This window comes from Lemur catta, chromosome 18 (assembly GCF_020740605.2).
Source record: "Lemur catta isolate mLemCat1 chromosome 18, mLemCat1.pri, whole genome shotgun sequence".
Classification (NCBI taxonomy): domain Eukaryota; kingdom Metazoa; phylum Chordata; class Mammalia; order Primates; family Lemuridae; genus Lemur; species Lemur catta.
The window spans coordinates 28,192,868-28,215,205 of record NC_059145.1 but is presented as its reverse complement, the minus strand read 5'-3'; the positions used below and the strand labels follow the sequence as shown (position 1 = coordinate 28,215,205).

Below are 22,338 nucleotides of genomic sequence, written 5' to 3'. Positions count from 1 at the left end.
TTCCCCAGTTACCTCTCCACCTCTGTGACTTTGGTGAAGCTGATCCATAATTTTCGCTTTTTGAAATTCCAGTAAGATTTCGGGGCTTGGTTCAAAAGCCACCTCCCCTTCTAGGAGTTTCCACAAGCCATGAATCACCTCTGCTTGCCTTTTGCTTCTGGCATTTTTCACTCAGCCCTTCATATCTGAGTTATTTATTCACGTCGACATAGAATTGAATGAATAAATAACTAAAAACTTAAAATAACTCAGACCAGAGCTATGTTACTGATATTTCCAGTATTCAATTATTCTTTTATTTAAAAAATGTTTAAAAGATACCAGACTGATAACATCCTCTGGCTCCCCTTTCCCAGTCCTCCAGTGAGATGTAAATGAGCAGCAAGCCCGGGGAAGCCTCAGCAGTGGTTCAAATGCTTTATCTTGCACTTGACATATTAATTTTCCACAAAGGAAATGAACTGAATTCCTAAATGAACAGCAGGACAAACGGGAAAACATCACTGCGATCACAAACACTTTTATCACGTCTTTGTGGAGGCAGAATAAAAGAAAAAGAAAGAACCTCCAGAAAATAAAACATAATTCTACCAGGTCAAGTCAGAATGGATTCTATTATACTCATTCACATTTTCCCCCCAGTATTTATAGCCTATAGTCAAAAATACGGTGATATGTTGTGAGAAAGTATCTAAAATACACATAACAAAATAAGTAAAAAGAAAGACTGAGTACTTTTGGTGTCATTTCATGCTCAACCTACTGCAGCTCTACTGCCATGCATCTGGGCATTTTCAAGGTCATTTAAAAGAAAATATTTGTTTGGAATGAACTAAAATGCAGAAACATCACCTTGGAAAGTTTTAAAAGTGATTTGCTTATGAACAACGCCAACCCACAAATTGACCCCTTCCTAAATTATGTAAATTGAGAAAGAGAATCTGTATGGTTGGAACGGATAGAATAAAATTACAAATCTCCCTGTTAAAATGATAAGTTTCCCTCCATATGTTCCTTTCACAGTTTTGCCCTGTGAAGGTCATAGCAAGCAATCAGTGTCTCCGGTGGCAGGAACATTCATCTTTTTTGGTGCAGTGAATTTTACTCCAGAGTTTCTAATATAAAGAGTATAATTTTAAGCTTCAAATCACACCTCTCTGAAGGAGGACACTCTTCTAATATAAGACAAAGGTGATGCTGGGAAATGCCTCAAGGAGTGGATATTTTCTGCTGTCAAGGGATATAGAGACCAATAATAAGAGTATTAGTGGCTATTTTAGGGGGCTTGACACGTTGCTTTCCTATTCGGGATGGGTGAGAAATATCACCAGCTTGAGAAAAGTCCAGGTTGCAAAAGATTGCTTGTATCTTTTGATTGCATGGGATTGGGCAGTCATAAGTAATATGAAGTTCCATTTTCCTGAGTTTCCTCCCAATATAAAGCCCCTATACTGAGCCTAAAAAAGGTTTGCCCTCTATGCATGATAACTTCTTTATTTCAAGGGCAAATGGTAAAATTAAAATGGAGACAAAATACTAGTTTTTAAAAATTCTCTAAAAAAGTTGGCTGTCTCTTATATTTCATATATTTTTATTTCAAATCTTCAAACATAGAAATATGTATTGAATACATTTTAAATCTTTTAGTCTAGAATGAGGTCTTTAGAATGAGCCTGACTCAAAACAAAATATAGACCTCAGAATGAAAACTGGACTCCCCTCCCTTGGGGATCCTTAATTTTCTATATAAGTTCCAGTTACTAAAAAAAACTTATAATAAAATCAACTGTCCTGATTTTAAATTCTTCAAACTTTATCCACCACGTCATCTTGATGTAAGGGAACTCACTGTTAGCCAATAGAATTAGAAGAAAAGGTAAATATATTGGAAAAGAAGCAAAATTACTGTTCTCATTTGTGATAATTATCAGTAAACACCAAAAATAGCTTAAACTATTTGTAAGGACAAGTAGTAAATATTTTAAAAATTTATGTTTTTGTGTATGCCAGCAAAAACATAAAATACTATAGAATTCTTCTTAACCAATGCAATCAGGATGGTATTTATGAGGTGAACTTAAAAAATTTTTAGTTGAAGTAGAGAATCACAAAATATAAAGTAACAAGTATCTAATTTTGCTTAAAAATTATAATTATTCCCTTGCCAATTTTTTGAGGTAGGATTCCAACTTTGCCTTTGTGGATGGGTTCACTGACTCAAGTTCCACATCCTCAACACCTATAATATCTGATCCACAATTTCCAGTTTTTTCTTTTTTAAAAAAGAGAAAAAATTACAGAAATTGTGAGGCAATAGTTCAAAGAATCCTTTATATTTTAATGACTTTTCCCACAAAATTTTACTGTACTTTCACTCAATTGCAATTTAATGACATTTATTAGATGTAATTGAATCTTCCCAAAGTAATCAACTTGCTTAATATAAACAAAGACTATTCTTTGTTTTCACAATCGTATGTCATTAAATTATACAATAATTAATTGAATTAGGGAATTATAATAACAACTGAAACTAGCTTAAACAGGTTTAAGCAGCACAATTACTCTTGATGAGCAGGTAACTCACCTGATAGGGGCAGAGTGCTCAGGTATATTAGAGAGTAGCCCATTAGCACTGAGAACCTATATTTTGCAGAGCAACTGGAGAGTTTTGGTTAATGCAGAGAGTCAGTGAAAGAAGACCAACTAATAAATGTTATGGTTTACTTAGGAATTTAACAGTAAATATTTAGGCCACACATGTTGAAAACTACAAAAATAAAAGTATGTAAAATTTTTTTTAATTAATGTAGAGATATTTCTAGTTCTTGGATAGGAGCACTCGTCATAAAGATGTCAGCTTTCTTTATATTAACCTATAGAAGCAATGGAATTTGGATCAAAATCCAAATGATCTTTTATTTTAAAACTGACAGATAATTAAAAATCATTTTCCCAAAGAATAAAAAGTGCAAGAAGGAGTCAGGGATATTCTGGAGAAATGTAATAAAAGGAACTTCTCTATTAATATATCCTAAAACCTATCCATAAAGCTACAATAATGAAATCATCATGGTTGTGGTACAGAAAGGGAAAGTGAAATCAATGGCTTTCTCCCCAGAGCTCAAAAATAAGCTCCAGTATTAATGAGAATTTAGTGTATTTAATAAAAGAGGTATTTAACATAACTGGGGAAAAATAGGTTATTTAATCTATAATGTTGAGATAATTGGCTAGTCACTTGAAAAGAAAGCTAAGTTGGTTTCATACATCATTTATTACACCAATATAAATTTCAAATGAGTGAAAAATGAAACAATAGAAGTACACACAGCTAATACCATACTGAATGCGGAAAAGTTGGAAGCCTTTTCTCTAAGAACTAGAATAAAACAAGAATGCCCCCTTTCACCATTCCTATTCAACATAGTACTGCAAGTCCTATCCAGAGAAATCAGGCAAGAAAAAGAAATAACAGGCACCCAAATTGGAAAGTGGGATGTCAAATTGTCCCTCTTTGCTGATAATATGATCTTGAATCTAGAAAACCTAAAAAACTCTTAGATTTGATAAACAAATTCAATAAAGTTGCAGGATGCATAATCAATGTACAAAAATCAGTAGCATTTATATACATAAAAAATGATCTAGCCAAAAAAGAAATACAGAAGTTAATCCTAAACTGGGTACGGTAGCTCATGCCTGTAATCCTAGAACTCTGGGAGGCTGAGGCAGGTGGATTGCTTGAGCTCAGGAGATCGAGACCAGCCTGAGCAAGAGCGAGACCCCATCTCTACCAAAAATAGAAAAAAATTAGCTGGACAACTAAAAATAGAAACAAAAAATTAGCCAGGCATGGTGGCTCACACCTGTAGTCCCAGCTACTTGGGAGGCTTAGGTATGAGGATCGCTTGAATCCAGGAGTTTGAGGTTGCTGTGAGCTAGGCTGATGCCACAGCACTCGCCCTGGGCAACAGAGTGCAACAGAGTGAGGCTCCGTCTCAAAAAAAAAAAAAAAAAAAAAAGGAAGGAAATCCCATTTACAGTAGCTACAAAAATACAAAATAAAATACCTAGGAATAAATTGAATGAAAGAGGTGAAAGATCTCTACAAGGAAAACTACACAACACTGATGAAAGAAATTGAAGATGACACAAACAAATCAAAAAATGTCCCATGCTCATGAATGGAAAGAATATTGTTAAAATGACCATATCGTCCAAAGCAATCTACAGATTCAATACGAACCCTATCAAAATAACTAACATTATTCTTCACATAATTAGAAAAAACAATCTTAAAATTCATATGGAACCAGGAGAGAGCCTGAATAGCTAAAGCAATCCTGAGAAAAAAGAAAAAAGCTGGTGGGATCACTTTACCTGACTTCAAAATATATTACAAGGCTATAGTAACCAAAGCCGCATGACATTAGTATAAAAACAGACACACAGACCAATAGAATAGAAGAGAAAATCCAGAAATAAAGCCACCTATTTACAGCCAACAGATCTTTGACAAAGCTGACAGGAACTTACATTGGGGAAAGGACACCCTCTTCAGTAAATAGTACAGAGAAAATTAGATAGCCATGTACAGAACAATGAAACTGGACTTCTGTCTCTCACCATATACAAAAATCAACTCAAAATGGATTAAAGACTTAAATTTAAGACCCAAAACTACAAAAATACTAAAAGAAAACCTAGCAGAAAACTCTTCTGGACATTGTCTAGGCAAATAATTTGTGGTCCAAGACCTCTTTTTGCACAGGAAACAAAAACAAAAATAGACAAATGGGACTTAATTAAACTAAAAACCTGCTGCACAGAAAAAGAAATAATCAACAGAGTGAAGAGCTAACCTGTTGAATGGGAGAAAATATTTGCCAACTATTCACTCAACAAGAAACTAATATCCAGAATATTCAAGGAACCCAAACACCACTAAAAAAAACAAATAATCCCATTAAAAAGTGGGCAAAGCCCAGGTGTGGTTGCTCCCACCTGTAATCCTAGCACTCTGAGGCCCAGGCAGCAGGGTTACTTGAGGCCAGGAGTTTGAGACCAGCCTAAACAACAGAGCAAGACTCTGTCTCTACTAAAAATAGAAAAATTAGCTGGGCCATGGCATTGGCTTGTAGTCCGACCTACTTGGGAGGCTGAAGCAGGAGGATCACTTGAGCCCAAGAGTTTGAGTTTGTAGTGAATGATGATCATGCCACTCACTGCACTCTATAACCCAGGCAACAGAGTGAAAGCCTGTCTCAAAAAAAAAAAAACAAAGTAGGCAAAGGACATAAATAGACGTTTCTCAAAAGATGACAAACAAATGCTCAACAGGGATATGAAAAAGATGCTCAACATCACTAATCATCACAGAAATGCAAATCAAAACTACATTGAGATATCATCTTACCCCAGTCTGAATGGCTACCATTAAAAAAGACTAAAAATAATGGATGCTGGCAAGGATGTGAAGAAAAGGAAACTCTTATAGGCTGTTGGTGGGAATGTAAACTAGTACAGCCACTATGGAAAACAGTACAGAGATTTCTCAAAGAACTAAAATTAGAAATACCATTCAACCCAGTAATCCTACTACTATCTGCCCAAAGGAATATAAATCAATCTATCAAAGGAGTATCTGCACTCACATGCTTATTGCAGCACTAGTCACAATAGTAAAGATATGCAGTCAACCCAAGTGTCCATCAATGGCTGCATGGTTAAAGAAAATATGGTATATATACACAACAGCATACTATACGGCCATCAAAAAGAATGAAATCATGTCATTTGCAGCAGTATGGATGGAATTGGAGGTCAGTATCTTAAGTGAAATAAGCTTGACACAAAAATACAAATATTGCATGTTCTCACTTACATATGGGAGCTAAAAAATTGGATCACATGGAGGTAGAGAATGGAAAGATAGCAGAGACTGGGAAGGGTGAGTGAAAGGTGGGGGGGAGGATGACGAGAAGTGGGTTAAAGGGTATGTACATACAGTATGATAGAAGAAATAAGTTCAATGTTTCATAACAGAGACAGGTGACTATACTTAACAAAAATGTATCGTACTCGGGTGATAGACACTCTAAATACCCTCACTTGATCACTACACATTATATACACGTAACAAAATTTCATATGTACCCTGTAGATTTGTACAAATAAAAAACAGTAAAAGAAAATATGTATGAGCAATTTTATAATCTCTGGACAGAGAAGGTTTTTCATTTCATGAAACCCAGAAACCACAAAGAGGAAATGTGGATAGATCTTACTACATTAAAAAATCCTGGGCAGCTAAACACAAGTAGGTCCAACAATATAACAAATATTAAAAAGGTCCAACAAACAAATGACAAAACTTAAATTGCACCTGACAGAGTTAATACCACTAAAACAGAAATAGCTCTTAAATATAATAAACATAAAAATGGATGTAACAGACAATTTGTGAAAGAAGAAATATAAAGAGGCAATAAATATGTAAAAAGGAAATGCAAATACAGAATTTTTAAAATAACCCATGAAGTTGGCAAAGCTGAAAATAATATCTAGTTTTACCATGGGAAATGAGACTCACTCATGCCCCATTAGTGGGAATGTAAATTTCTACAGATGCTTTGAAAATTTGTAACCAAATTTTAAATGTATGTACTCTTTATATTAAGAACATATATATTTGGAGAAGTGTAGAAAGATAAGTACACAAAGATGCTCACTGCAGAATGTACATACTATTAATAGTATAAAACAGAAATCAATCCAAATAGTTAAATCAATTGTAGTACATCCATAAAATGGATTGCTACAAAGTCATTTAGAAGGATGACATAGTTTTATATTTATGGACATGGAAAGATTTCCTATATATAATGTGCGAAAAAGCACATTGTGGCTGGGCGAGGTGGCTCAGACCTGTAATCCAGCACTCTGGGAGGCTGAGGTGGGAAGATTGCTTGAGCTCAGGAGTTTGAGACCAGCCTGAGCAAGAGCAAGACCACATATCTACTAAAAATAGAAAAATTAGCCAGATATTGTGGTGGTATGCACCTGTTATCACAGCTACTCGGGAGGTTGAGGCAAGAGGATCACTTGAGCCCAGGAGTTGGAGGTTGCAGTGAGCTACGATGACACCACTGCACTCTACCCAGGGCAATAGAGTGAGACTATGTCTCAAAGGAAAAAAGAAAAGGACATTGTAAAACAATATGTATAGATTACTTTTATATGAGTATATATAATATTGATCTCTCTATACATTCACGTAGATAAATATATTTTATGTGATAGTGGATGTCTTGGGGTGATATACGATTAGGTGATTATTTTAAATTTCTATTTTATATATTTTCACTATTTTTTGTGTAATAAACATGTTCTATTTTTGTTTACAGCAAAACAAAATTTGGTCACACTGAGGAATATTTCAATGATTTTATTTATCTTTTTAGTTATGATAAAAGTTAATTTTGTGCCAAAACATGATTTACATCTAATCAATGAAGTTTTTTTTTCAAATTATATGTAGAGTTAGAAAGAAATAATTCTAATTTGCTTCCTGCACAGTAATAGGATTATATTTCTACCTTTGTCTGAATCTAAATACACAAAATAGAAACTTAAGGTCTGATAATTCAAAGCCCAAAATTCCTGTTTTAAGGAGAAATAGAGCATGAGTTAGACTACTTTAAGCTGTAAATTAGGAAAATGCAACTCTGACTTATGCCACAAGGGAACTTACTATGTTATTGGAAGTCCAGATGAAAGGTGGGCTCCAGACCTTGCTTGAAGTTGTGGCCCATTATTGTCATCAGGAATTCAAGTTATTTCCACATCTCCACAACCTCCCTGTCTCCAGCCTAAACTGAGTGTCCTCATGGTTCTCAGATGGCTGTTGGTGGCAACTATGGCAACACATGTCACATGTCCATCAGGAGAGGAGCAGCAAATCCTCCCCTTCAGTCTGATCGGGCCAACTTAGGTCACCTGGTCATCCATGAACCAATTTTATTTCCAGTATAGTGCTATGTGCTGATGGTTTTGAACTAATCTGCATCCATTTCTGTAGCTGGCGATTGACAGATATCTGAAAAAATTATAATTGTTTGGAACTGGGGAATGAATAACAAGTGGGTAACCAATTGTGTCCACTAAAATAGGATAGATAGATGTTATTATATTTACAAAGTACAATCAAAAGTTTCATTTGAATCTCAATTGGCTGTTCATATTGACTAAATTCACTGAGTACATCTGCAGATTATTCACATCAATTTAATGATATGTGTTGCTTATATGAGTTTGAGGTGATGGAACAAGTGTAAGTTCTCATCGGACTTAACATAAATGTCTCATATTTCTATTCTTCTCAAAGATCTGCCTTATGGTAGGGAGGTTAATGTGGTGTAAATAAAATCAAAAGAAATTGCTGTACTCTAGGCACCTTTGTTGCTATATTTATAGGAAATCTTTGTTAGAATTTTAAAAGAATCCTAAGAGTGAATTGGTATTGTTCTGAAACCATAGCTCAATGACAAAGATATTGAGTAATAGATTGTGCTGGAAACAAAAGACTATGCTAAAGGATAGTGATGGGAGAAAGTCTTCTATAAAAGCATTTGGATGAATACACAAAACAGAAATGCACAGAGTTCTTGCTGTGAGTGGAGAAGAGGGAAATGTTCTGGATCATAAATCTCCCTAAATTTGGGCATATAAAGCATGCATAGTATTGAATTTGGTTTTCCTTTCCAACAATTCCAACACTGGCGTTTATTTATTACCAGGTCACAAGGAGGTAAATAGACACTATTATTAATAATTTGGCATAATATTTAAATTATGCTGCAGCAAATCTATATTTTTCTTTAGTGCAAAGGAATGAATTGTTTTCCACACACAAGCAAATGGAGGCGGGAGCAAGTGACTACCTTATGCTCCTCTGTGAAAGCTCAACATGACCTTCCGACTCAAATCCTAATTGAATATTGACTGAAAGATAGCTCTGGGCTCTCCACATAAAAATAGAGGGAAAACCATGAAAAGCTCTTTGGACTAAATGGCAGAGCTGCAATTGTTTAGAACTGCTGCTTTGGGGGGCGGTGGGGGGGGCGGGGAGATAAGCTTCTGATTAATTAAAACCGATACAAATCTTAACCAGTGTGTGCTCACATCGAAGGTCTATAATGCTGAATCATAACACATAGCAGTACACAGGCTGCCTGTGGAAAGTAGATAGTAGAAAGAAATCCTTTTGTTTCCTCCGTTGCCTGGTTTAATGGGCTGAAGCCAAGGGTAAGTGCGGAAAAGCTACAGGAGTTGAGGCCGGATGGGCAGGGATTCTATCCTGTGTAGGCAACAGAAAGCTATAGAAGAATCTGAGCCATGATTGGATTTGTGTCTCAAAAAGATCACTCTGGTAGTAGGTGGAGTATGGGCAAGAGAGGGGGCAGAGAGAACAGTTAGGTTATTGCAAAAGGCCATGTAAGCAATCATGAGGTCCCAAAGCAGGACATTGGTGATGGAGATGAAGAGGAAGGGAAAGGGATGAACCTTTCTCAGGATGAACATGGACAGGTTGTGTGCATCCTTTAGTAATGAGCATGAGCAGCAGTAAAGACTTAAAACTGAGTTGCACACTTTCTGCCTTGGACAGCTTAGTTACATAGTAGCACGGCTGGGCCATTCACTGGGTTAGAAAATAGAGGGGAAAAGAATCTGGGTGAGCAGATACGTTTTATTGTTGAGTGTTCTGAGGACATCTAGGGGAGACGCCAAGGAGGTCAACGCTCTTCCAAGTGTGGCCCGTAGACCTGTGCTGTCTGTGAGCTGCCCATTACTGGCACTGAGATAAAGTGCATGTACCAGAAATGACATCAACTTCACCACTGTGCATACTGTTCAATGCAGCTGACTACTTTTTTTATAGCAAGATTTTTTTCAGAAGAAAGTAGCAAGATGACTTGTACTCTAGTCCAAGTTCCTTCCAAAACGTTCACTACCCTGTACCTGTCTGCAGCCACACCTTTAGCAGCACTGATGCAAATGACTATGGATTTGGCAGTCTGGCAAGAGGCCTGTGCTGGAGACAAAAGATTTGAGAATTGCAAGTGTAGAGATGTTAGTAGCTACAGCCATTGGTAGTGATGAAGTTGCCAAGAGAGGTTGTATAGACGGGAGAAGAAGGCTGTATTAATTTGTTAGGGCTGCCACAAACTGGGTGGCTTACACAACAGAAATTTATTATCAGAGGCTAAAAGGTGACCAAGGTGTCAGCAGAGCTGGTTCCTTCCAAGGGCTGTAAGAGTCTGCTCATCTGCTCCATGCCTCTCCCCTAGCTTCTGGTAACTTGTTAGCAATCTTTGGTGTTCCTTGCTTATAGAAGCATCACCCCAACCTCTGTGTTCCTCTTCTGGTAGTATGCTCCCTATGTGCATCTGCTATTCAAATTTCCCCCTTTTATAAGGACACCAGTCATAATGGATTGGGCCCCACCCTAATGATCTCATCTTTATCTGCAAAGACCCTACCTCAAAATAAGGCCACATTCTGAGGTACTGGGGGTTAGTACTTCAACATATAAATTTGAGGGGGGACATAACAACTCATAACAAGGGCCAAGGATAGAAACCTAGAAAACACCAATATTAAGATTCTGATGGTCACTATGTCCTGCCTCACACTATTCTAAGAAGGTGCACCTCAACTTCTCAACCAGGCTGCTAGGTTCCTAGGGGTCAAGAAGGCTGTTTAAAATGTCTTTGCATATTTTTCCTACAGGAGTTAGTGAGTTTCTTGTATGTAGAAGTGGCTCAAAACAATGTTGTCTGATGATGTATAACAAACAAAAATTGAATATGGAAGAACCCCCAAGAAATGTTTTGAACACAGTATGTTATGACACACTGCCTTATAGACAACAGTTGCTATACTTGTCAGAAAAATCGCCAATGTAGATGTTCAAGATATATTTCAACTCATTTGCTTAAACAACTCTATGCCTACCATCCACACCAAAAAGCTGTTTTTCTACATGGGCAACAGAAGGCATAATTATTTGCAAGAATTTTCAATGTTTTCCCTTTGCTTTCCTAAGCAGCACAGCAGATTCTCTGGACCACTCTGTGTCTGCCAAAATCCTATTGTCTTGTTGAAAGCACTATAGCCCCTAGAAGGTTCATAACTTAGCATGCACTCCTGGAGCACTTAAGGGTTAAAAAAAAAAGTTAACTTCAAAATATCTCAGAATTTTCCTACTGCATAGAAGTGGTTCTTAGAAATGCTACATGGTAAATTGATATTTTCCTCCTATAGGCTGCTGAAAGGACATCAATACATTATCAATTTATTCCATCTCTCTCAATTTTAGAATAGTAGCTGGCAGACTGGAACACCTGAGGGCTTGATAATTCAATTTATTTTTAAACCTTTCTCCCACTTGTTAAAATAAAAGGAGTAACACAGCAAAGGTAATTTTCCCTTTGACTTGTGAATGCTATCAGAAAAGTCCGTACCTAAGAGGCATGGTTTTTTTAATCAATATTTCATACCTATCATATTCTATTACCACATCCAATATGCAATAGCTCTATGGTTATTATTTATTTATATCTTAACTATACCCAGAAAGGACTTTAGGCAGCTTACAGTAAAAGAATAGGGAAAATAATGCCAAAATACCATAAGAGGATAAAAGTAGAGAAAATAAGCATATTTATGTCTAATATACATACCACTTAAAGATTCCCTGATGTAACATTCACAACATTGTGACTGATAATTTTTTAAACAGGTTAATTTTTGGTATAATTAGCTGTTGACTGTCACTCCCATTTTTTCCCCCCACAAAAAGCTAAATCAAATGAAACTTACTAAAGAATACATACCCATAATATGCAAAATTAGTGCTTGCTTTGGCTCTGATTCTATTGTTTGGCCACTTAAACACACACTATGGTGATTCAAGTTCAGCTGGGATTCAGCCATTACAAGAAATTCATAATTGTTTATGGCCTTTAAAAGATGACTTTTCTCTATAATGGATCTATAAATTTGCCAATTATAAACAAACCATGTTGGGAGATAATCAATAAAATGTTCTTGCGGCATAAATTATTTTGAAGCCATTTGGTAATTGGTTTACCCTTCACATTTTCCACTGAGAAGCTTTTATAAAAGTAAAATGTTGTGTCTCTGTAAGAGAAGCAGACTGTGTTTAAGACTCCTTCACTTCCTCTCTTTAGAAACTCTCTAGGAAACAAAGCATCACTGATGTGTCAACAGTTGAATACTTACAGAAAACATACCATGAGCCAGGCACTGTTTTGGAAGATGGGGAATCAAAGAGGAACAAAATGATGTCTTTGGGGTTCTTATAGTCTATTGAGAGAGAGGCACAGGACAGAAGGTAATTTAAATATAATGTATAAGAGGTAAAAGGGAGATTGACTAGGAAGTTATGGTGGCACTTAGCCCAACATAAAGGTTTGGATAAGGTTTTCTGAAGGAGATAACCGTTGAGTTAATGAAAGGATGAATAAGAATGTATCAGGTAAAGAAAAGTGACAAAAATGATTTGGAATAAGGAACAGCATAAACAAAGATATTGTAGCATGAAAGTATGGAGGAGTTTGGTGAACAAAAATGCAAGAATATTTGTTACTGGTAACATTTGCTCAACATTTACTCCATATTAAGGATTTATTATGCAATTAACATGCTTTTTCTCTAGTAATCCTTTATATTGTTTTTATTCCCCGATTTTACAGATGAGGAAACAAAAAAGTAAAGAGAAGGATAATGTGCCTAAGGTCTCACAGCCAACACGCCACAAAGCTGACCAGAGATTTGAACCAGGGACCAATAGCCTACGCAAATGGAAGTTTTAGTCACTATGTGCTATTATTGCATATTATCTACTTATGTGAGTCTTTTGACTACATATATGAAGTTATGGACATGTATGTGCTTAAAATTTGCTCTTTACACAAACATAAAAATATTTTGTGAATTCATTTGCAAGACAGTAGTCAATATCATTAATGTAAATCAATATTTTTAAAAGAGCTATATGGATCAAGACTAAAACATGAAGACCTGAAAAAGGCGGGTGACCTATTGAATGACAGCAAGCATCATGGGGGAAGGAATGGGTATGTGGAAAATAAGGGACTCTGAGGGCCCCATGATTTACTAGTTGAGTGGCCTAAGACCCTTTATTGGAAACTTCTGATAAGCTCGTCGCACATCTTCCCAAGTACATGTGCTTGGCATGAACCATTTTTAAAATCTCCTGGGAAATTCATCTATGCTGCTTTTGTTCTAAGTGGGCCTTTGAAGCCAGGGAAAAGGGCCCCTGTTCCTTGTCTAAAGAAATACTAGTGAAATGTCTCAACAGAAGAGAACAGGGATGAGGGATGTAGTATACCCTCAACCCCATCTAGTTTACAGATAATACTCTAATCATAACCACCTGCTTTCTAGGTCGGCTTTTGATGTTGATGATGATGATGACAGCCATCATGAATACAAGGCTTGCAATAGCCAGTACTTCATGCTTATTAACTTGCTCAATCCTTTCACAGATAAAAATGACACAACACTGCACATACCAACTTAGCAATAACAAAAGCTAACATTTCTATTGCATGTACCGCATGCCATACATTGTTCCAAGATCTTTACTGTATTATCTCAATTAATTTTCACAAGAATCCAATGATTGAGGTACCACTATTATTCCTATTTCATTGTTGAGTAAGGTGAGCCTCATAGAGGTTAAGCAAATTGCCCAAGATCCCAGAGCCACTTAGGGGTACAGCCAGGAAGAAAACTCAGGCATTCTAATTTCACAGTCTATACTCTTAATCAGTCCTTTACTGTCCTTCAAGATATCAATAGCAACAACCAGACTCAAACCATTGGCTGAATTCATCCCCTTTTCTTTACCTGTTGAGAACAGAAAGGTAATTATTTCACATGATTAGACTGAAAGATGAAAAAATAATAATTTTGATCATCAGCCCTCCAATTCTGCAGAAACCATAAATCTAATCCTAAGGAGGAAACCATTACAGTTGCCAGAGACAGGAAACATAGAGTTCCAAATTCCAGGGACCAGGGTCAGATAATTGATATTTGTCAAGCAATGGTAAGAAGAGATGGTGTTGTCAAGAGCCAGATAGCTGGTCTCCTACCATGCAGATGTATATGGTGCCCCTCTTGGAACAAGTATAATTTAGTTAAAAGCGATTAACATCCCATAATTTAAGTGATGGCTGGCAGTCTTATTTCTATTACTTTTTGCAAATTCATGAAAACTCAGGCCCAGTGTTGCCACATCTTCAATTGTAAGAGAAGCCAGAAATCCAGATTTTTATGTGAAATATTTTGATAGTTTTAAATGTTGAGAACCAATTCACAATTTGAAAAATGCTTTGTAGACAAAATACATTTGTGGATCAGTTTCAGCCCTTAGGCCAGAGTTTACAATATCCTAGGTAGTCTGTAGTCTTATAACCTTTTGAGATTTCACCCCGTCGTCTGAAAATTTAGGTATAGACTAACGAACACTAACTTCATCTCTAACCATCTTAGATTCTCTGAAGACACTGCCTTATTTTGTAATGTAAAAACATACTGAATACAAGTTTGAATGAACTTATAAGTCTTCCTAATGAATAACTTAATTGCCTAGAAAGAGCTATCAACTATTACATCTGAAGCTTCTTCATTCTCCTCTCCACATGACAGATTCAGAAATTACCCCAGAGATAGAGAATGACTTGCCTACAATCAGTAGTTCATTAGTGATAGTGTTAGAGCTCAAACACAGGTTTCAATACACAGGTTGAGTTTCTGTTATTCGAAATGCTTGGGACCAGCAGTGTTTTGAATTTTGGGTTTTTTGGATTTCAGAATATCTGCATTACACTTACCTGTTGAGCATCTCTAATGCAAAAATCCAAAATGCTCCAATGAGCATTTCCTTTGAGTATCATATCATAATTAAAAAGTTTCAGATTCTAGAGCATTTCAGATTTTGGATTTTCATATTAGGGATACTCAACCTGTGTGTTCTTTTCCTTATCAGTTAGCTTTTTTCATTCTGTTGCGGAAGTCATTTGAGCTCCTAGATGCAGCCATGCCTGCAGTCACACCTGCCCAAGAATTTTCAGTTACATATACCAATAAGTCTCACACTCTCTTTTCTGATTTAGCCCTCCAGTTGGGTTTCTGTTACTGGCAACCAAAAGAGTCTGACTGATAGCGTCAAACAAGGACTCTTTTCCATATTTCGGCTACCTCGTGCTCTTCTCCAGACTGGAATACCTATTTTTCCTACATTTACCAAAATCATACTAATGTTTAAAGATCTAACTCTAGTCTACTTTTTTTTTTCTTTTTTGAGACAGAGTCTCGCTCTGTTGCCAGGGCTAGAGTGAGTGCCGTGGCGTCAGCCTAGCTCACAGCAACCTCAAACTCCTGGGCTTAAGCGATCCTACTGCCTCAGCCTCCCGAGTAGCTGGGACTACAGGCATGCGCCACCATGCCCGGCTAATTTTTTCTATATATATTTTTAGTTGGCCAGATAATTTCTTTCTATTTTTAGTAGAGACAGGGTCTCGCTCTTGCTCAGGCTGGTCTCGAACTCCTGATCTCGAGTGATCCACCGCCTCGGCCTCCCAGAGTGTTAGGATTACAGGCGTGAGCCACTGCACCCTGCCTCTAGTCTACTTTCTCTATGAAGATTTTCGCTACTATTAAATCCAATCCTGTACATGCATGTGTACTTTCTCTATCCTTCCCTACTGTAGTACTTGTAATCTGCATCTTATAATTAAAACTTTCTTATTGAACTTATTTGTATGTTATCTTCCAAACCAGAATATAAGCTTCTCCAATTCAGTAACCATATCTCATAGGTACCTTTTGGTTCTCCTACAAAGACTATGAGACAGCTTGGTGCAATGAGTAACAGTTCACTTATTTAGAACCTAGTTCTAAGTTAGAACTGTCCTCATCATTTTCAGCTTAAGTTTTATAGAGACGTGGCCCCAAATCACAAATACTGGTAATACTTCAATGGCCTGTGTATTAAATTTGCTTTTGCAAGGGAAAGATCTCTAACTCATTTGACTTTTATCATCTTACACAGTATAATTCTTCAGGAATGGAAGATTACCTTTGTCCTTCAGTCCAGTCTTAGGGAAGCATAAGGTTATTCCAAGTGTGTAATGAGGCAAGAACCTCTCATTACTGTTTTGGTATCCTACATCTTCTGAAAATCTCTGCTAGTGTCAGTGCATAACAGTTCCTTCTCATTGCACCAAGGAAATTGGGGGAGAAATGCCAAAAGCGATATTTAAATAATTCAGTTCTTCCCCTGATGGAGAGAGAAACATACAATTCTGTTTAAAGAAAACCTAGTTTAAACAGTCACTTAATTCTCTCAAAAGGTTAGAATATCTTATTTTTTTAGAATATAAATCATATGTTGCATTAACAAAGCAAGCCTTAAGAATTTTGAATAGTGAAGCAAACCAATTGCCTCCAAGCATATCTGAATAGATGAATCACTATTATTGATTTCAAATTCTCTCACACACATACACACACACACGTGTGTGTAGTCAACAAGCACTGGGTCTTAAATTTTATGAATGGTATGGTTTTTGAGTCTTTCCTAAACAAGAGCAAAGAAGTAAATGAATAAAGATGGAATTTCCATGGCTAACAGTGACTCAACATTAGCCATAATTTCATGGAAAGATACAAGCTGAATCACACGGAAGTGAGTAGCTTGAATTTACAACACATTTGATGCGGTCATAAAGTCCTCTTGAATGAAATAGGAGTTGCCATAGAGCACACACAGTCTTAGGATTGCCCCTTTCCTTCATCATATACATATGGACACACATGTATACACACCTACATACGTACACATAATACTCATTTTAGACTATTTGTAATCCAGGCACTATGAATAATTCCTATCCAACTAAAAAAATTGGTCATGTCATCTAAATATTACACAGAATTGTTTACAGTGCCTGCTTTTACATCCCCTAAGTGAATTAGCTCTATAAGTAGCTAGTTCACATGAGGTAGCCACGCAGCACCGTTACTACATAATTTAGAAACATATGGTATAGCTTTGTCATGCCAACTTCTAGGTATTCACTGTACCATTCTGACAAAAGAAGAAAAAGCAAAGAACTGTTTTCCAAATTGTCACTTATGAGCTGCTGCAACATACATTGTTACAGTCTGGTGGGGAGATTTCTGTTTTGGTCATAAATTGTCATTACCACCGTGTTATATTTAGATTCACAGTAATGCAAGCAAAATATGCCTCTAAATGATAAAATGTTTTCTTTTCAAGTAGTCTGCTTAAAGTCCCCTCTTTTAATAGGAAAAGGATTGACATGTACTCTTTTTACCAGTAAAAGTGAAACCAAAGTAATTATCAAAATTGTTCGAGCAATGGTGCCTTCTCCCCATGCTCCTTCCCAATTGTTCTTCTGAGCTAGAATATTTTTTTTTTTTTCTTTCAGTTCGAATGACAGAGAAAGGCTGACACAGTCTGGTGTTCAGATTCCCTGCTCCCAGCCCCTCTCTCTCCTTCATCTTATTTAGCAGGTTACTACCTAAGTGCCCCTGGTGGCTATATTTGACAGGTGTCCAGAGCAAGAGTCGGGGGCCTCTCTCAACTCAAATAGTAATAACTGTGGATGAAGAAGCACCCAGAACACAACACTTGGGTAAAGTGTTGCCAGGATGCTACGGTTCTCTTTTTGTACTAGAATATTTCTGGCCAGTATCTCATATTAAAAAGATAGGGTTTGGAATCAGCATGTTCCACGCCTCAATTCCCACTCTTCTATGTATCTACATAGTGCTTTAGGCAAATTACAAAACCCGTCTGAGCCTCAGTTTTGTCTTCCAAAAATGAGGATGGCAATTTGTACATTACCAGAGTTATAAGGAGAATTAAAAAGGACCTAAGAACAGAAAAAGGAATTTCAGTAAAAACTAAGGAGAGCTGAATACACTACAGACTTTAGTTAATAATAACATATCAATACTGATTCTTTAATTGTAACAAATGCATCATATCACTGCAAGATAATAATAGGGGAGACTGAGTGTGGGGTATACGGGAACTGTCTGTGCTATTTACTCAATTTTTCAGTGAATCTAAAACTGTTCTAAAAAAATCAAAACTATTTTTTAAAAAATCAAACCTTTTTTAAAAAAATGACTAAGTGCCTTGCACATAGTAGGCACTTGAGAAATGGTGGCCAGTATCATGATATAGACTATTTGGTTTCACCAAGTATATTACACTCTTTATGATATGATCTCTTCTTTTCCCCAATCCAGCATTCCTTTTCACAGACAGTCCCCTCTCCTCCATGTCACCTGAGCCTTTTCTCTACATCATTCTTTCTTTTTTTTCTACTTCATCTATTTCTATTCTACTACAAACTCATGTTTCGTTTACAACTGGTTTATCTTTCTCCTAGGGTACTCTTAGTTTCATCAACCCTTTTTGTTGGCTTTACATTTTGCCACAATGATTACGCATTAAACGTCTTAATTACTTTCAATGATTGCTCATTAAAAAAAAATCACAGTTCCAAGCTTTCTACTTGGAGAAGAGCAAAACACTCTTTTCCAGAAAGGCACAAAAAACTTAAAGATATGACAATGGAAAAGCTATTATTTTTTGTAATAAGAAGATATATATTCAGCTTCCCAGTAGAGCAAACAGCCCTGGGGTAGCTTTGTTGGGATATGTATTTAGCAATAGTTTGCTGCAATAACTAAAAATAGTTTGGCCAAATGCCAGTGTTATCAGTCTGTCTCAGAGTCTCTCTGATGTTAAGGTCATGTGTAAAAACAGAACCAGCTTGCCCCTCAAAACCACAGCTTTGAATGGATTCAGGTGAAACATAGAATCAGATCAGAACAACTTGGTTTCATGATCATCTCTCTCAGGTGGCTGAATGTTCTCTTTAGAAGAACTGGGTCTCTGTGGGATTTCTTTCTCTATACTAGTGCTGGACTGAAGCCTAAAGGACAGAACTCTAGAGCCTTTGGCTGATAAGTAGAAGCTTTTTTTTTTTTTTTTCTTTAAGTCACAACAGTTTTCATTGCCAAAGGAATAGGACATCTTTGGTTGGTGCTATTAACAGGGTAGACTTTGGAGGTGGAATTTCCCAAGCTATAAAGAGACAATTACCATAATAATTCCAAGCTGAAATGTGAACTATCAGGTCCCAGGGACCTAATACCCAACCTTAAAACATTATCCAAAAAACTTTTACTGCTCCGAGGATACTTCTGCTCTACTATAGTCCAAAATACAGACTGAAAAAGCAAGGGGAAACAGATACGGATGGGGGGCGGGGGCGGGCAGGGGTGTAGCCCACCTGCTGTCTCTTGCCCAGGAAATGAGTTTTATCTTTAAATAAAACTAATATCCCAGCTTGTGATAGCTGAAATAAATCATCAGTGCTGGGTGGTGTGTGTACATATATCAGCAAAACAAACAGAGAAATCTGTGCTAACTCAAGATAAGGGTGGATAAATACGGAAAACCTAACACTCCACTCCAGCAACATATAATTCAGTCTTAAACGGCAGCAACGGAGAAATTCACTATTTTAAGAAACTAGTCTCACAGTCTTGATGGGGTTGGGGCTGGCTTCTCACATTGCCCCTCTGGGGGCTTGACTGGCTTTTCTGTTAGCTCAAGTGCGGCAGATTTCATTTAAGAGACAGAATAGGATGTTCTTCACTAACTCACTCCAACTGGGATCCTGACTTCTTTTCTGGTCCCCCCACCCCCGCCACTACACTGCCCCTCGTCCAGCAGTAGCCCCCACCCCTGTTGCTCTAGCTGGAGAACAGCTGATAGAAATAGGCACTTTTTTTTTTTTTAAACATCAAAGGCAGCCCAGAGCCGCCCCAGCCTTTCCCTAGCCTCAGACACAAAAAGCTTTTGATGCCTATAATTGCGAGGCTTTTTGCAGCTGTACTTTATCAAGTCGGGAGCGGTAGGGCTGGGAGGGCCTAGGCGAGCCAGAAGGTGGCGGCGAAGTCACCTTGGGAAGAGGAGAAGAGGGTCAAAGAGAGGAAGGTGGAGAGGCGGACCCGGGTGGAAGGACCAGGGGGCGTTCTCCTGCTCTGGGGTTAGTGACGAAGAGTCAGGGGCCGTGGAGAGAACCCCCGCCGGAGGGGAGCCGTGCCGGGGCCCTTAGGTGACCCTAGTGGGCGATCAGCTGGCCCGAGGAGGGAGAGGAGCGTGCCCTTCGCAGAGTCACGGGAAGCTTTGCCTTCCGGGCTTGTTCTCTCCCGCCTGCCCCTGCGGTTGCTCTCTGCCCCGGCTGGCGGAGCGCTGCTCCAAGGCGCTCTTCTCCCTCCACATCGGCGCCCCCGCCCGCCGAGCGCACGCCCAGGAGGGCGGGCCCGGAGCTGAGCGCAGCCGCCCGCCGCTGGAGAGCGCTGGGAGCCCGGCGAGCGAGCAAGGCCTCTCTGGGCGCCGCGGGCTGCAAGTCACTCCCCAGCCTCCCAGGCGACAAAGCAGGACCTGCCTGCCTCGCTCCCGGACTGGGAGTCGGGCACGCTGCGCTGCGCTCCAGGCCCCGCGGCGCTCGCACGTAGCTCCTGGTGCGCTCCGGGCTGGGCTGGGCCGGGCCGGGCCGGGCCCGGCCGCTGGGAGGGCGCCCCGTAGCCCTTTCCCCAGGGCGCGGTCTCCACCTTCTTCTGCTCCTCCTCTCCAGCTGCGCCGCCAGCTCCCATTGTTCGCCCCGCCCGCCTGGCGACATCCCGGCGCTGCTCCCCGGGCCTCCCAGGCGCACCTACCTTCTGCTGCCGGCGAGCCATGTCGGTGGGCTGCTTGGCGTTGAAGGGGTAGGCGATGCAGCGCATCACGAACACATAGAGCTGCAGCCTCTTCTTCCTCTCCTCCTCCTCTCTCTGCAGCCGCTCCAACTCTTCCTTCTCCTTCTCGCTCACCACCGACGGGCTGGGGCTGGAGGGCCTGCCGCCGCCGGCGCGGCTGCTGGGCTGCAGACCCCCGGCCCCAACGCCGCTGCTCGCGCCGCTGCCGCCGCCGCCGGCGCCCACCCCGGCCCCGGCCCCGGCGCCGCCGCCCCCCAGCCCGGCGCCGCCGGCCGAGCCCTCGCTGGTGCGGCTGGGAGACAGGCGCGCGCCGGACGCGGCCGAGCCGAGCACCTCCTTGCCGCTCTCCTCTTCCACGATCTCATCCGATTCTTCTTCGCTGGACGAAGGGTCCAGCATGGTGGAGCCTGGGGTGGGTGGGGGTCTCTGGAGCCCCCGGCTTGAGTGCAAAAGGTGGGGGGAGCGCTGGAAGCAGCCGAGGGGCAGTTCTCCCGGGTGGGCGCCTCTCTCCGAGTCAGGGAGCCGCCGCGACTGCTTCCTCTGCCCGGCGGTAGCGAGCTGGGCTCAGACCCAGGAGCGCAAGGGGAGGAGGGGAAGGGAGAGGTGCGTCCGTGGACCCGAGGTGGGCAAGGGGGAGAATCAGTTGCGAGCCCCGAGCCCGCAGCCGGATGCCATCTGCAGCCGCTGAAGGAGGCGCCTCCAGAAAAGATGCCGAGTGTTGCAAGCTGTCGATGCAGCCAAGAGCCGAAGAGGCATCTTGCCGATTGGGGAGGGAGCGGCGCTTACGTGTTTATTGGCTTAACTCTCCCGTGTCCGCGGCGTAAAGGGCTGCTGCAGAGGGCTGGAGGGGGGAGAGCGCCGAGCGTCCGCAAAGCCTCAGAGCCAGTACTTCTGACCCTAATGCCTTGCTACCCTTCTCGCCCCCTCCCCTTTGTGGATAATTTCCCCCTGGAGCCCCAGCTCTCCCTGTCTGTTCTCCTCTTCGCCTCTCGCGGAGGAAAAGTTCTTGGGGGAGGGAGAAGTAAACCAGCGATGACTTCCTGCCAGCCAAGAGCGGGCTGTCCGTTTGGAAACGCTAAATCAAGGAGTCTCACTTAAGAGGAAGTCCGCGAGATCCCATACGGAAAAGAAAGGGTCCACAGCGGCTCCTCGGGCTTCTTTATACCTGGGACGCGGGGGCGGTGGGGGCTGGGCAGCGTGTTCGTCCCACCTGTGTAAACTCTGATTCCTGCAACTTGCTCCACCTGCGCCTACTCCAATTAAAATAAATGGGAATCAGATTTTGAGTGAATTGGTGTATCGACCATGCGGCTCAACCATTTAAGTTGAAGCCCCTCCCTTGCCTACCCCCTGAAAAGCTACGATGAATCTCCTTCAGTTCCCAAGAACTGGGATTACTTTCTGCTGTGG

The 22,338-nt window shown here is 40.0% G+C and overlaps 1 protein-coding gene across 10 annotated transcripts in view; it reads right to left on the bottom strand.

Annotated features, from left to right (window-relative positions):
- Positions 1 to 21,694, bottom strand: part of CADPS (calcium dependent secretion activator) — a 440,985-nt gene extending 419,291 nt beyond the window's left edge. For 4 of the 10 annotated variants that reach the window (XM_045529937.1, XM_045529940.1, XM_045529939.1 and 1 more), the window contains exons 1-2: positions 21,188 to 21,327; positions 20,890 to 21,085 (exon numbers count right to left, since the gene is read on the bottom strand). In XM_045529937.1, coding sequence (XP_045385893.1) covers positions 20,890 to 21,085; positions 21,188 to 21,327 — 336 coding nt within the window. Of the gene's footprint in view, positions 1 to 20,889 lie in introns of all 10 variants that reach the window. The other 6 variants (XM_045529934.1, XM_045529931.1, XM_045529936.1 and 3 more) reach the window with 3 other exon arrangements.
- Between the last annotated feature and the right edge of the window lie 644 nt (positions 21,695 to 22,338).